This window comes from Montipora capricornis, chromosome 7 (genome assembly GCF_036669925.1).
Source record: "Montipora capricornis isolate CH-2021 chromosome 7, ASM3666992v2, whole genome shotgun sequence".
Taxonomy (NCBI): Eukaryota; Metazoa; Cnidaria; class Anthozoa; order Scleractinia; family Acroporidae; genus Montipora; species Montipora capricornis.
The window spans coordinates 10,693,491-10,710,192 of NC_090889.1; the positions used below are offsets into that span (position 1 = coordinate 10,693,491).

Sequence of the window (16,702 nt, forward strand, 5' to 3'; positions counted from 1 at the left end):
GTCCGTTCGGACTTCTTCAGCACTTACAAAATCGATACTCGGAATAAAATGTAAAAAAACGTGAAGAGGCCTTAAATAAGTTAAAAAACAATAGTTTACAAAGAAAACAAAGAAAATAATTTACATAATATCGCATAAGAATTACGTAAAAAAAAAAAAAAAATTCCTTGAGTGGATTAATCGGTTCCTTTGATGCACCGTGATCCAAGTGATATTGGATCAGTGATCCTTTTTCGGATCATCCCAAAGGAACGCACCCTGAATCTACCGTCAGCTAGATAAGCCTTGTAAAATGAGAACGCATTTGTCACGTTCTCCTGTCCAGGAACATCACTGATATAATTAGTTGCTGAGATGTTTGGTGAAAATTCTGCTTTGACAAATTCCCATGGGCACACGAAGCGAAAGTGATGAGACCACAACGCCAGGATTCTATTTATCTGGTACATGCGAGGACTACTTCCTGGCCAGCCATATTTAATCTATTTTTATTAATTTATTATTATTTTTCTTTAAGATTGCGCGTCCTTCCATTTGGTCAGTTTAAAATCGAAGTGCAGAGCATTACACAAATCACAACACCTTTATTGTAAGAAATAGACAATAATGCCATAAAAGACAGCAATCTAAGGGGGAATACTCTGGGCCTTTGCAAGAAAGCAACTCGAATCAAGCATTTCTGGTAAGCGCTGATTTCAACAATACGAACCCACAATTATAAAATATACCTACATAATTATATTGAAGCTCGTTTCAACTTTTTGTCATTCTTTCTTCACTTTCTATCTCTTGGGGGTGCTGGAATGGCGGAGTGGTGAGAGCACTCGCCTCCCACCAATATGACCTGGGTTCGATTCCCAAACTTAACGTCATATGTCGGTTGTTTGTTGACTCTCTATTCTGCACCGGGAGGTTTTCTCCGGGTACTCAAGCTCCCCCTCTCCTCAAAAAAAAAAATTGACTCGATTTGCGTTAATTGTTAATTTCAGTTTACAGTGTCCCCAATTAGTCTCCCAGTGCTAGGACTAGACACGTAATAAAGTTCCTCTCTTTTATACGCACCAATAAGCTGTTTCACAATGCACAAGGACGGATTGAAATAATGTCATTTGTACGGAAAAAGCAAGGTTACAATGTGCATAACAGGAAACTACACAGCAAATCCCTTCCACGATAGACTCATCGCAACTGAGTCGTTTCAATCAAAAGTCGACGGAAAACGAACGCGCAAAATGGCATTTCTTAAAATCAGCATCAGGCAAGCGTGTCTAATACATCGGCAAAGTCATTTAATCGTGGGCGCTTTGCTGGATCCTCGGAGATTAGTTTCTTTGCCATATTCAGTGAAAGCGCTGATTCAGAGGGTAATAAATTTAAAACTTTCAATGCAATCTTTCCGAAAGAAAAGACATCAGACGCCTTACTCTGTTGCCCTTTTCCACTAATAATTTCTGGCGCGATGTGGGGGTATGACCGTCGGTACTCTTCTTGTGCGAAAATTGACAAGTCCATCACACGTTTGGGGTTGGAAATATGTCGCGCTTTCCCAAAATCAATGACGACAGGATTCCATTCTTTTTCACGTTTTTCTAGGACAACGTTGTTCGATTTAAGGTCGTTATGAATGACACCGGCGTCATGCATGTGGTTAAGGGCTTTGATGACATTTTTTAGAATTTCATGCCAAGAAGTCTTATCAAGTTTTTTTCTTTTGATCTCCTTATATAAAGTAGTGCAGGAGTCACTCTCGCCATGGAACTGAGTTATCAGCCTTAGCGGCATAGATTTCGTGATAACCCCAAACAGTAAAGGGAGACCCCGGTGGTCACCAAGAAGACCGATCATCTGCGCTTCTCTAACAACGTCCTTTTTGATTTCATCCGGTGACCTTGATTTTCGAAGCCTAAATTCTTTCACGGCTGCTGGGATCCCTCTGTAGTACGCCAAGTAACATGTGCCAAACGAACCGCATCCCAAAAATTTCGTTGATTTGGCAACCTCAGAGGGATTAATTTCTTTCATTGGAACAGATGTTGGGGTGCGGGACTTCCTTAATTTTGTGCTCTTGGATTTTGACGAAACATCTACGGCAACCGGGCTTTTCCTTGGCACACAAAGTTTGGCCGGTTCTGACTCAGCAGCAAGCCCTGCTTCTGCTTCGGGTAATTCGGCTGCAATAACAACCTTGGGTCTAACTTCTGGCTCGAAACTACGTTCTATGGCCTCCTTGAGATCCTTGGCTTTGGCTTTCTTTTTCCTCCAACGTTTCCTCGCTTCAATCCGAATCCCTTTAAGTTTTTCTCTGTCTTTAATATTCTTCCGCTTGTTTCTTGCCATTATCTTTGCCTTCAAAGAACAGAAAAAATGAAACCAAATGGAGACGATTACGCAAGATAAGATGCCAGAGTTGAGATTTCCAGATTTCGTTGTTTGCACGAAACAAACGCCATGGGTTTACCATTGGGAAAGGTGAAAGGGGCACTTGACAAAAAATGTCAAGTTACAATAGAGAAAAACGAAAATGCTTCATAACTACTGGATGAAACAAAGAACGCGACATAAAGATTTATTTTAACTGCTTAAAACAAGCCGATTGTAGACAATAATCCCACACCACTTGAATTGTACGATCTTCAAATCTGTTTCATAGCAACGATGTCTTGCCAAGCCTTTATATGCCAAAGTCATCTCGGGAGTCAGCTGCGGCTGATCGAAAAATTAAAAAGCCGGTTAAGCTTCCCGAAGATTTTGATGGCAAACAACAATTCAAAGAATATTTAATGCAATTTCAGCGCTGTGCGATCGATAATGACACTTTCTTACAACAAGACAAATGGTAATTTGGCGACAGCACTGAATAATGCTACACTACTTTATATAAAGACGTTCCAAATGTTTATTTATTTACTTATTTTTTTTGCAATGGCTACAAATCTGAAAAATCAAAGGAAAGAAAAAGATACAGATGAACTTAGATTCTACCCAAAAAAGTATTGAATAATGCTAAGTTATTTTAGTAAAGGACCGATTTTATATTCTGCCTTCAGATAAGAATAGCTCGAATGAACTGACTACCCAAGAAAGACAGAATAACGCAATAATAATAATCATAATAATAATAATAATCATTTGCTAATACTGAGGATTGGTTTTATATTCTGCCTTCAGATAACAACAGCTCGAATGAACTGACTACCCAAGAAAGACAGAATAACTTAATATTATTTTTCGTTACATAAAAGCACTGATTTTATATCCTGTCTTGAGATAACAACAGCTCGAATGAACTGACTATATACCCAAGAAAGACAGAATAACTTAATGTTATATATTTTTTTACGTACTGAGGATTGATTTTATAATCTGCCTTCAGATAACAACAGCTCAAATGAACTGACTACCCAAGAAAGACAGAATAACTTAATAATTGTTTTTGTTTGTTTGTTTTTTCAGACAAAAGCCCTGATTTTATATTCTGCCTTCAGATAACAACTGACTACCCAAGAAAGACAAAATAATTTAACATTATTTTTCTTAGATAAAAGCAGTGATTAGGACCTGGTTTACCCACTATTTTCTTGTGCCACTTTGAGGAGAAATGGGTAAAAAATGTGAAGGACTGTCCATCCATTTGGTTCAGATATGTAGATGGCACTTTCACCATGTTTGACAATAAAACCGGTGCTGAAAGATTTCCACATTACCTTAATAGTAGGCATGCCAATATTAAGTTAACTATGGTGGTTGTGGAAAATCAAGAAATTCCGTTTTTAAATGTTCTCGTCAAATGCGATCAAAAGAACACTTTCTCAACAACGGTCTACAGAAAGAAAACTTTTACGGGTCTCTTCACAAAATGGGACTCCTTTACACCCAGGAAGTATAAAATTCATTTGATTCGCGCACTTACCAACCGCTGTTTACGCATTTGTTCAACATCCTCTTTGTTACAGTCTAATCTCAAATTAAAAAGCTATTACTCCTAGACGGTTACACGGAAGGAATTATTTGTTACCACATGAAGGATGTCTTAAAAAAATATCAGAATCATTCCACAGTTCCAAAAAGAGATGCAACCCTTGTTTTACCCGATTTAGGTTTTCAAAGTGAAATTATTACACGCTCTCCCAACTCCTGCATTAGTAAGTTATATGGTTTCGTTTACCTAAAGCCCGCCGCACATGGCGAGGAAGGAGCTGAGCAAGCTGCCTCACGTTTCCTCACGTGTGCGGGGAAATTTTGGTAAGAAATTCGCCTCGCGAGGCCGTGAGGATAAAATCAAACATGATTGATATTTTTGGCTTCGCGAGGCAAGTTCCTCACTGTGTGCGGTCATCGTGAGAATCGAGCTGAGCTTGGTTTAATCAAGTATCTAATCAAAATACATGGCATACTCACGTGACTTCAGCTGTTCATCATGTTGTCGGAGGAAGAAATTCCAACGCCACTGAAGTGACGTGAAAATGCCATGTATTTTTGTTGGATGCTTGATTGACCGAGCTTAGCTTGACTCTCACGATGGCCGCACACAACGAGGAATTTGCCTCGCGAGGCCAAAAATATCAAACATGTTTGAATTTATCCTCACAGCCTTTTGAGGTGAATTTCTCACCAAAATTTCCCCGCACACGTGGGAAAATGCAAAACTAAGTAAGGTACAGATTTTGTTAGCCTGCTTTATGCAAAGCAAATACTAATACAAAATTAAATAAATATTGATACACAGTTTTTAGGAAGAGCAGAATGAAGTTTTTAGGTAGTGTCGATTGAGAAGAAAAATATTGCCATCAGCAACAAAAGGTGCGACATGAAAACAACATAAAGTTTGTGCCACGTATATAAAAAGTTACCATCAGCGAGAAACATTTTGGTAGCTGTTTGCTACGTTCAATTTTCCATTGTACTTTTGGCTGCACAAGTAAATCGGAATTCAAATCGATTTCAGCGGCCGCTTGTGATCAAGTTTCCTTGCGTGTTACTAACAACTCACGAAACAAAGGATACATCCGAGACACTTGGATTGATGGCAAGACAATGGGTTTTCCTTTTTCTTAGCTTGTTTGTTGTTGTTTTTTTCTTTCGAGTGTTATAAAGTTCGACAAGAAATGTGCGAATTCAACACGAAGATCACAATCAATGACCGGCATTGTTTCTGCATGGTCAAAAATTCACTTTCCTAGACGCGGTTATTTATCACCAGGTAATTCCATCATTTTGAAATTAGAAGCGGCTTGCCAATTTGGGGGCTGATATGTTGAAATTCAAGCACTCTTCTAACAGACCTCTTTATTTTCTTGATTTATGCACGCGCTGCGGGCCTATTGCCACCACGTACTTACACTCTTCCACTCTTAGGCTGTTACACTCATACACTCTTTCAACCTGGTGACATAGTGTGTAGTGCACTTACACTTACAGTGCACTACCCCAATAACGAAAGACGGACGTTTCTTGGTTGTTTAACTCTGAAAGCGAAGAACGATTAACATTCTTCCCTGTAGTATATTCAGTATAAATCATTGTAAACAAGACCCTTGACACAAGGTGATCAGGTGCACCGTTTTGGTTGCCTAGCAGGTGATCAGTTTCTTCATTTTGACAGAATATCATTGCCTGATTTCAAGCCGAGGGGGACAAGGTACGAGTCTGCAAAGTATATGATAAACAACTATTGATCCATATAGTCAGAACGTGCATACCAAGCTTTACAAAATCCCCTAGTTGTGTGTTAATAGACCCAATATCAAGCGAGATACAGCCATGTAAAGACGTTAAAATTTACAAAGAAATGTATGGCCATCCAGACGCTGCGTCCGGCTTTGTAATTTTGACGTATTTAAATGACTGTATCTCAGTCAAAACTAGCCCGATAGGATTTTTGTAAATTTCGCTGTGCTCTTTCTGACTTTGTGGATCAATAGTTGCTAATCTTATGATTAACAGGCTCGTACCTTGTCCCGTTCGGCTTGAAATCAGGAAATGACCTTTCCCTTGAATCATAGAAGTCAGAGACTGCAAAAAAAATTGTGCTTTTACGATCGATTGTCATTAATCTTTGGCTGAGAATTCGAAATTCAGAGTTTTATGCAAAAACTATGTTATTTTTTTCTTCATCTGTCTTCTGGCTTGCCTTTTACTCTTAACTCCCGGCTTTTGCGTTCCTTTTTGGCCTGGCATCAGATAGACTGAAAATAGGAGGAATTACGAAGCGGAAACAACATGGTCGGTCCTTCCTTAGAATGTGGAATAAACGTGTGCTTTGTGCAACTGCAAGACATGCATCACATGGAAGAAAACGTCCATTAGAGCAATTTGCAGTTAGTTTCTTTTTTGTTTTTGTTTTTTTTTTTTTTGGTTTTACACAAGAGCGCGTTTTCTTATAGCCAGCAAGCAGGCTTCACCATTGAAATGGCGCGCGGTCGAAATATAGCCCCCATAGTTCGACCGCGCGCCATTTTCAACAGAAGAGCCTGCTTGCAAGCTAGTTTTGTTATCTTTGAAGTGAATTTATTACCAAAGCTTAAAAAAAGTAAGAAACCTCAAAACTGGACAGGACATTACAAAATAATTCAACGTGTGAGCCAAAAGGCCGATGTGGGCGCGAACCCTGGGTGACCCCTCAAGTAGTCTATATGACCACCCCTCCCCCCCAACTTGATATTAATTGGAACGCTGCAGTTCAATACCACCCAACCAAATGCCTTCTGTTTTTGTGTAACACATACCAAAGGAAACCCAGTTCACGCTCATACAGTGTCTAGTTTTTATTTATCCAATTATCTTAGCCCTAGCTACCGTGTCTCAAGTTGCTTTTTCCATTCCGGAATCAAGTAAGGAACGGGCTGTCGTTTCACATGACCATTTAGACTTAGTTACAGTAGTCACTTAATTTCTTTTAATTCTTATTCTTATTATTATTATTATTATTATTATTATTATTATTATTATTAATTTATTTGTTTGTTTGTTTGTTTGTTTTTTATAAAAGTGTCTCTGAATTATTTTTATCCATTTTCTCGAAACAGGAGCCAATGAGCTCCTACTCGAAAAAAAAGACCCGAAAAACAAAGCAATATTTAAACAATAATATTTATTAACTCTCCATATGTGGTCCAACTGCAGCAACAATTAAATTCGTCTGGTTACTGAGATATTCTCCAGTAGAAGAGAGAATTATCCCATTTTTAACTTTGTAATACAAATGACAATTCAAAGGCTTGGACAAGTGCCACCCTCTCTTAATGCCACCAGAATTGTCATGAACTCTTAGCAGACTTGATAGAAGCTGCTGCCTTTCTGAAAGCTGCGACATCTTCTCCTAAAACATTGTCCAAAACTTGCTAAAAAAAATCCCCAAAACTGTTTGGTAGGCTGGTTTCTGTGGGCTTTCAAAGAAAATTAAATATATGTGGCCCAAACATGTGGCTACAACAAAGTCATATTTAATTCTACAGTTACTTTACTCAGTCCATTGTTATCTACACAAGATAATTTAAAGAACTCATCCGAAAGACAGAGAATGACATTGTGCAAAATTTTGTGAAAAGAATGTTCCACAGCGCCAGTTTTCTTGTTTCCGGTGTTCTTTCGCAGCGGAAACAACCACCTCCGCCGCGTTCTACCTTTTTATTTTTTCGTGGGTTAAATTTAGTGAGCTTCATTCGTGGAAAACTGAGGTAAGGCAATTTGCAATGTCTCGTGTAACCATGAACATTTTTAATTTCAGTGATGTTTATGCAAAATAGTTATATTGCCCAGTTCAAGGGCCCAAAAACTCAAGGAAGCGATATTTAAACTCAGTGTTCCCATTTAATAATCCCTTATCAATTTTTGTTTCGTTTTCAGAGAAACACAATCTGTTTCCGTCTTGTTGAAATTGGAGAGGCTCGACTTCGAAAAATACAACACCAGCAAAGGCACGCGAAGCGATGAATCGTCGTTCAAACCTGTGTTCTCATCGGGTTCTGGATTAGTGGATTAGTTTAGCGTTTAAATGGTGATCCAAATCGTTGAACTGTCTATGCCGTTATTTTATTATACGGAAGAGAAAACTGTTTCAACGCTTTCTCAGAAGCGTTAAACGCTAACAGTTCTTTAAAAAACGATTTTGCAAAAGCGTTAAAAAGAAGCTAAGTTCAGAAAAACCAAAGGGAAAATCGTTTATACGCTCAGCATTAGTGTTTAAAACGGCTTGAAACGAATACGAAATGGTTTTAGCCGTTAAACGAAAAATTGTTAGTGTGCATGTGGCCGCCTTGTTTTCATTCTTAGTCCCATGGAAATTATCATTCTTTTTGAGCATTGGGGTTTTCAAAATTGTAAATTACAAGTTTTCAGTTTGAGTAGACGACGATTTGCCGCTTTTTCAAATTCACTTATTAGTGCTCGTTTACTAACTCTTTCAAATTTACATCAAAAAAACATTTTTTTTCTTTTTCCGCTGACGATTCAATGTGAAATTGGCTAAAAACTAGAACCCTCAAGGGGTTCAGTCTCGCACTATCTAACTGTATTGAACCCCCACTGGATGCTGCATCTTTCACGTTACGAACGTGTATGTTTAATGAGAAATCGCGCGCGCTTTAAGTGGCATTATAACAGTGACCTGGGGCCCGTTTCTAAAAAGTCCCGAAAACTTTTCGGGCCTGAAAAGCCATTTGTGAAACTGAAAACCGCTTGTTCTGGAAAGCTGATCTTTTAACATGATTTCAAGGTAACAAAAAGAAAAATGGCTGTGAAGTTTGTCGACTCAAATCCTCTCCGTTCTTGAGATACAAAGGGAATTGTGACACCCGAAAACGGCCCGTAAAGTTTCGGGACTTTCGAGAAACAGGCCCCTGGTCCTGAAAGATATTTCGGGACAGACGTATAGGGGTGCACAAAATAAACTATCCGCCATCTGCCGATGTGAAATTAAAATTGACAAAATCTACACTTTGACTTGACATTATGATCAAGTAAATTATTGATATATTTTTTTCAATGAAGGGGTTATATTACTTTGCTGTTATTCTACAATTACGAATGCTCGTAAAGTCACCAAACAAATTCCGCTTTGCTTTGCCAAGTTTTCGTTCCTTTGTTTTTCGTTTAAAAGTTTCTTCCCGAGTCTTTGTTAGAAGTTTGCTTACAGATAAACTTGAAATGGTAGATTGTATTGCGTGATTCAGTCATCTAATAAAATGGAATTATATTGTTTTCGTGAAAATAAACTGAGCCATTTTTGTCAGTCCAATGTTATCTTCACAAGGCAATTTAAAGCACTCATCCGAAAGCCAGAGAATGACATTTTGAAGAATTTGGTGAAAAGAATGTTCCACAACGCGTCTTCTTGTTTCCGGTGTTCTTTCGCAGCGGAAACAACCGCCTTCGCGTCGCAAAGGCATTTATCTTCTACCTTTTTTTTTTCGTGGGTTAAATTTGGTGAGCTTTATTCGTGCGAAACTGAGTTTGTGGTTATTTTGGTAAGGCAACTTGCATTGTCTCGTGTAACCATGAACTTTTTTTTAATTTCAGTAATGTTTATGCAAAATAATTATATTGTGCGGCGGCGCTTTGTTCCCTCGTTCCCTCGTAGTTCAAGGGCCCAAAAACTCAAGGAAACGATATTTAAACTCAGTGTTCCCATTTAATAATCCCTTATCAAAATTTTTGGTTTTTAGAGAAACACAAACTGTTTCCGTCTTGTTGAAATTGGAGGAGCTCGACTTCGAAAAATACAACACCAGCAAAGGCACGCGAAGCGACGAATCGTCGTTCAAACCTGTGTTCTCATCGGGTTCTGGATGAGTGGATTAGTTTAGCGTTTAAATGGTGATCCAAATCGTTAAACTGTCTATGCCGTTATTTTATTATACGGAAGAGAAAACTGTTTCAACGCTTTCTCCGAAGCGTTAAACGCTGACAGTTCTTTGAAAAAACGATTTTGCAAAAGCGTTAAACAGAAGCTAAGTTCAGAAAAACGAAAAGGAAAATCGTTTATACGCTTAGCATTAGTGTTTAACACGGTTTAAAACGAAAACGAAACGGCTTTCGCCGTTAAACGAAAAATAGTTAGTGTACGTTTTCCATTTCCCGGTCACATATATATGTTTGTGTGTGTGTGGCCGCCTTGTTTTGATTTTCAGTCCAATGGAAATTATCATTCTTCTTAAGCCCTTGGGGTTTTCAAAGTTGTAAATTACAAGTTTTCAGTTTTAGTAGACGATAATATGCTGCTTCTTCAAATGGATTATTGGTGCTCGTTTGCCAACTCTTTCAAATTTACAACAACAACAAAATAAAAAATAAAAAATAATATCTTTGGTTGAATTTCCAACGGCTATCAACTGTCAACTGAAGCCCTGTAAAGTTCTCCTTTGGAAGTGCAATAAAGAAAGTGTAAAACATTACCTCATACTTTTACTTCCTTGTAATGCAGAACGCCTCCTTAGTTTTGGTGCTTTCTTGAATCAACTTTGCGTTATGCAAAGTAGTCATTTGTTACTGGGTTGCCATTGGCAATCCAGTTAGTAAAATAATACCTTTTTTTTTTCTTTTCCGTGTCGGGAAAAGTCTTTCCTGACACTCCCTTTCTAAGTAGTATCTTTGTGGGTAGAGTTACGTGCACGTATTTTTGGTAGGTTTCAGGGGGATCCGTTGTACACAGTATAATATGTAATTTACCTGCAAGACGTCGAAAGTCATCGTAACGCGAATAGCGTTGAAGTGGATCTTAAAACAAAATACACCCTTATGGAGCTCAAGAACGGAAAGTCCATTGTATAAACAAGACAGGCGGTGAAAAATAATATCTAAAATCTTAAAAGAGATGATTAAGGGTCTAAAAGTAGCTCCGAAATTATTCTGACTTTTCGCGAAAAAGACTTATCGAAGGCAACGATGACTGCCACGGTTACCTGTCCCATTAAAACTATCGTAAATTTACATAGTTTATCACCCATGTCGTGCGTTATTTAATTCTTTGTTGAAGCGTCGAGATCTGTTTCAACTTGTACTACCCTTTTAAGAACGATACTCTGTCCTTTTACCAGAGAGAAAGTACGCAGTCCACAAGGCCGAGTGAAACTCGGTAAACAGGGTATCATAATCCGACTAGAAGGAGGATAGTTCGAATTTTTATCCCGTTATGTTAGAATATTTCTCATCAAAAGCGAAAAATAATATTCTAACGAATTACTTTCCCTTTTTCACCATCCCAATAGTGCAGGCAGAATTGTTTCTTTAATGGTAGCGTTTCATCAGGGTTTGAAAGTTATTTGATCACACACAATTTGCAAAGTATCTTCCATTTCGACAGTGGAGATGACGCTTGGTGAACAATCGCTGCCTGAGTGAGTGATAGATCAGTGGTGAACAATCGCTGCAAAGTTCATATCAAAATTTTTACGAATTTAATAATATCAAAATACAATTACATGGAAAGGTTACAACTCACACGACAGAGGTTTTAGGCTCTTAAGAATACTAGTTTGAAGAAAGGGTTTTCGACAAGTTATTAGTTAATTTTCTCTTTCCTGTGTTGGTTTACGTGTTTCGTAACTCCACACCTACATCTAATTTTACCCTTAATAGATTTCCACATTTTTTTCTTTTTCCGCTGACGATTCAATGTGAAATCGGCTAAAAACTAGAACCCTTAAGGGGTTCAGTCTCGCACTATTTAACTGTATTGAACCCCCACTGAATGCTGTATCTTTCACGTTACGAACGCGTATGTTTAATGAGAACTCGCGCGCGCTTTAAGTGGGATTATAAGAGTGACTTGGTCCTGAAAGATATTTTGGGACAGACGTATAGGGGTGCAAAAAAATAAACTATCCGCCATCTGCCGATGTGAAAATAAAATTGACAAAATCTACACTTTGACTTGACATTATGATCAAGTAAATTATTGATATCTTTTTTCAACGAAGGGGTTATATTACTTTGCTGTTATTCTACAATTACGAATGCTCGTGAAGTGACCAAACAAGTTCCGCTTTGCTTTGCCCAAGTTTTCCATTCTTAGTTGTTCGTTTGAAAGTTTCTTCCAGAGTCTTTGTGAAAAGTTCGCTCACACATACATTTGGAATGGTAGATGGGATTGCGTGATTCATTAAAATGGTATTTTATTGTTTTCGTGAAAATGAACTGAGCCACTTTTGTCAGTCCATTGTTATCTACCCAAGGTAATTTAAAGCACGCATCCAAAAGCCAGAGAATGACATTTTGAAGAATTTTGTGAAAAGAATGTTCCACAGTGCGTTTTCTTGTTTCTGGTGTTCTTTCGCAGCGAAAACAACCGCCTTCGCGTCGGAAAAGCACTTCCAACTTTTGTTTTTTTTTTTTTTGTTTTTTTTTTTTTTTTTCCGTGGGTTAAATTTGGTGAGCTTCATTCGTGGAAAACTTAGCTTGTGGTTATTTTGTAACCACGAACGTTTTTTTTTTTTTTTTTTAATTTCAGTGATGTTTATGCAAAATAATTATATTGCGCTTGGCGCTTTTTTCCCTCGTAGTTCAAGGGCCCAAAAACTCAAGGAAACGATATATTTAAACTCAGCCTTCACCTTTGTGCAAAGGGCAAACAACTACCACGATACAATCAAATTTACGGCTGAAATGTCAGACTCAGAAATTACATTCTTAGACACAAAAGTGTACAGAGGCGAGAGATTCAAAAGAGAATCCACCCTTTATGTGCAAACACATTATAAACAGACAGAGACCTTTCAATACACGAATTTCTATTCGTGTCATCCACCAGGCGTTAAGAAAGGATTCATAAAAGGAGAAGCGCTACGCCTGCTAAGAACAAATTCGTCAGTCTTGACGTTTAATAATAATTTGCAGAGTTTCAGAACACGTCTAAAGAATAGAGGATACCCAAATAAATTTTCAGAAAAAATACTATCTGAAGTTAACTTCACGGATAGAGAGAGGTCACTTGAAAACAAAGACAACAGCACACAAAAGAAAATATTGCCTTTTGTTACACAATACCACCCGGCTTTACCTAACCTCAAGAACATATTTATGGGGAAATGGCACCTTATTCAAAACCAACCGCACCTTAGAGAAGTATTTAAGGAGCCACCCATACTATCATATCGCAAAGGAAAGTCGTTAAAATACACCTTAGTCAGAGCTAAACTTCGCTTCGCTAAAATTCGCTAAAATTAGCTTGCGAATGGCAGGAGTCGCACAGGCCCGTCAACACTTTTTTAACATTGAAAATTAAGCTACTGAGTAAATGACCTCACTTTGCCCTAGATGCAACTCTCTGAGGTCTAGTCAGTCACGTTCTTACTTCTTAGGAGCAAATACCCGTTTCCTTTTGTCAATCTGGCTTTTTACATAATATTTCACCGATGTCCAGTCTTTCAGCTTAAGGGTAGCACCGGCTGTAAAAATGCACTTTTCGCAATCAATTTTTCCTGGAACATGTCTCTGCCTTATCCAGTGGGAGAGATACTTAAGTACAGCTTCCTTTTCATCTGTTGACCATTTTTGTTTGAGTAGTGGGCTCTGCCGAAAATAAAGTAATTTACGTTTACTTAATCCATGTTTTTAGATATGATCTCATGGTATGTGTTTGTAAAAGCCAAAAAGACCAAATAAAAATGAACCTGGTGGTTGGTAACGAAAAAAGAAACAGAGTAGTAAAATGGGTTTTTATGCTTCTAGCCTGCGTAGCAAGCGTTCCTGTTCAACAGAAGAGCTCCGAAACGATTTTTCGCAAACTGGCCGCGCGAAAGTTGGGGAAAGAGACCGAGGGAACGCTTGCAAGACCCCCTATTTCGGAAAAACGCCCACATTTTAATCGTTGACTTAACACACGCTGATTGACGTCTTATTAACAAATTAGCCAATAACAGATAATCATGTTAACAAAAGTCGACTTCCGTCAAAACAAACCAAGGCACCGAGGAATCGAAACACACCCAAGCGATCAAGGCAGAATTTTAAAGTTAAATTTGTAACGGCAGCTTTTCAGCCGGATAATACTGGTTATGTTTCTTCTGAGAATTTGTTTAAACCCTCGAGAACAAAAGAAACTTATAATTACGGGCAAATTCTAGCTGATATTTGCAGAGCGGTTGGAAAGAAGCTGTCGAAAACAACAGCCAATTTTCAGAACGTGTAAGCAACCCGTGCGCTCGTAAAATACAAAATTTAAAAACATAACTTGTACAGAGTTCGATGGGTAGTAAGGCCATTAAATGAGAAAATCCACAAAAACTGACCATGAAACCATTTAAGAGGTTTTATTTTAAAACTAGTGACGATTTCAGTGCGACTTGCTGGATATTTCTTGGTGAAGAATGGTTGACGAGTCGAAATGAATCGTACCAAATCTCCTGGAAATTACAGATAAACGTCCTTGCTAGTTTGATATTCCACAGTACGTTTTTGGTCAAATCGTCACGAAATGGTAGATGAAATAGTAAGTAAAAGTACTTTAAAAAATCGCATGACTGCACAGAGGAGCCGCGTAATTGTCTTCATCTTGTCTAAGTCCATAAAATAGGACTCAAGCTAACACTAGTCAAGGTAAGCAGAGAATTTGACGAATACAGTTTATTTCCTTGATTCTGAAAGATGTGGATTCTGATAGTTCGCAGGCAATTTATTAAGTCATTCTGCATAAATATAAAGTATCATTTACAAGCGAACGAAAAGCTTACTTTAGTCCAGTTCAAACTTTTCGTCAAGAATAAGTGCTGCCAAAGTTTTGTTAAATAACAAATCTTTGGTTTAACTGCAGAATACCTGCCACTCGAAGTTGTACCCCTTAAAATCCGGATACTTGGCTGCGCAGTTTGTGCACGCTCTTTCTTTTTTGTGTTTTTAGAACAAGAAATAGGCACAGTACGGGACTACGGGCTACGGGGCTATGGAGCTACGGGGATACGGGGCTACGTGGCTTCGTGGCTACGGGGCTACGTGGCTACATGGCTACGTGGCTACGTGGATACGGGGATACGTGGCTACGTACCTACGTGGCTATGTGGCTACGGGGCTACGTGGCTACGCGGCTAAGTGGCTACACGGCTACGCGGCTAAGTGGCTACGGAGCTGCTCAGTTCAATGTATATTACCTCGTTCTTCAATGATATATGAGCCGAAATGAACAAGAACGGGCTAAACTTCAGAATACCCGGCGACTGAAATATCTCATTAATTCCTGTTACCGAAGTCCCCCAGTCGACATAACATGCATATTTTTGTATAAACATCACGAAATATGACGCTTGCATCGCACGCATTGGTGTTGACCTTGTTGGTCCTTGCTACCGCAGTCCCGTAGTCGCCAAAATGAATAAGCACTAGTTTACTGATTAGGCCTAAGCGTTCTCGTAAAATTTAGCTTTCATTTTGCGGTTCGGTCAACTACAATTTTCACGAGATCATGTGAAGAATAAAGCACTCGTTTACTAATTAAGCCTAAGCGCTCGTTGCAGTGATTAGGCCTAAGAACTCTCGTAAAATTTTGGCTTTCATTTTGCGGTTCGGTTAACTACACTTTTCATCGACTGCGGGACTGCGGACCGCGGTACCACTCCAATTCAACACTTAGTTCATTGTTCATCGACTGCGGGACTGCGGACCGCACTAGCACTTCATTTTAACACTTAGTTCACTCCTTACTCATCGACGACGGGACTGCAGACCGTGGTAGCACTTTATCTCAACACTTAGTTCATTGCTCATTCATCGACTGCGGGACTACTGGACTTCACTTCAACACTTAGTAAATACATTGACTTCCAAGCCGACTTCGGATTTCGCATTAAAATCACAGGCTGTCATTCCCATAGAATTTACCTCAACCACTTACTTGATCGTATATGATGCGTTGAAATGGAGAAATGACGATAATACTCGAAAACCCTGTTCTTCACCTTTTTTTTTTTTCGAACTCCGCAAACTATGACAAACTTGCTAGCTTGTTCTGAATTCTGTTAGCAAAACGGCCATTACATCAATACAGTTAAAGAGATAGCACATTGACAGTTCTTGTTCCCTTTTGAATGTAAAACCGAGAGCCAATTCGCTCAGCTTCAACACAAGATTCAAAACCTTCCACTTCGTCCGCCATTGTCTTTGTCACGCTGGAACTAACAAGAAACATTTTGGTCGAAAATTTGTCAACTGTCAATCATTGTGACTGTGCCGCCGCACCAATCAGAAGCCCTCGTTCGTGGACGTACGGGTTTTTCAAAAATAGGGGGTCTTCTTGCAAGCGTTCCCTCAGTCTCTTAACCCAACTTTCGGGCGGCCAGTTTGTGGAAAATCGTTTCGAAGCTCTTCTCTCGAACAGGAACGCTTCCCACGCAGGCTAGGTGCTTTCTGTGGAAAAAAAGTACCCTGCGAGCAGAGTTTCAGTAGTAAGTGGTCTTTTAACATCACCGATGGTTTCACACGTACCTCCGCAAATGTCATTGTTGCATAGCCTGTACGTTACGCAATAAATTATACATCGGCAAGACAGGTAGACGACTAGGTGACCGATTCCGCGAACACCCTCGCGATGTTGAGAAGAATGACAAGGATGCATCTAACCCAGTCGCTCGTCATTTTAATCTCCCTAACCACTCCGAAAAACACATGGCTATCTGAGGCCTTTCCCTAGATCTGTTGCAGGTGCAACGGAAAGCCGCAAGAATCTGGAACAAAAACTCATCTTTCAGATCGGCACCCTTTATCCTCACAGTATTAA

At 39.0% G+C, this 16,702-nt stretch overlaps 1 protein-coding gene across 2 annotated transcripts in view; it reads right to left on the minus strand.

Moving 5' to 3' along the window:
- The window catches only part of LOC138058177 (A disintegrin and metalloproteinase with thrombospondin motifs 4-like), a 25,442-nt gene extending 14,974 nt beyond the window's left edge, over nucleotides 1–10,468 (minus strand). The window contains exons 1-2 of one of the 2 annotated variants that reach the window (XM_068904071.1): nucleotides 10,393–10,432; nucleotides 32–2,346 (exon numbers count right to left, since the gene is read on the minus strand). In XM_068904071.1, coding sequence (XP_068760172.1) covers nucleotides 1,255–2,337 — 1,083 coding nt within the window. In that variant the 5' untranslated portion in view covers nucleotides 2,338–2,346; nucleotides 10,393–10,432 and the 3' untranslated portion in view covers nucleotides 32–1,254. Of the gene's footprint in view, nucleotides 1–31; nucleotides 2,347–10,392 lie in introns of those variants that run through there. The other variant, XM_068904072.1, reaches the window with a different exon arrangement.
- Nucleotides 10,469–16,702: the final 6,234 nt, after the last annotated feature.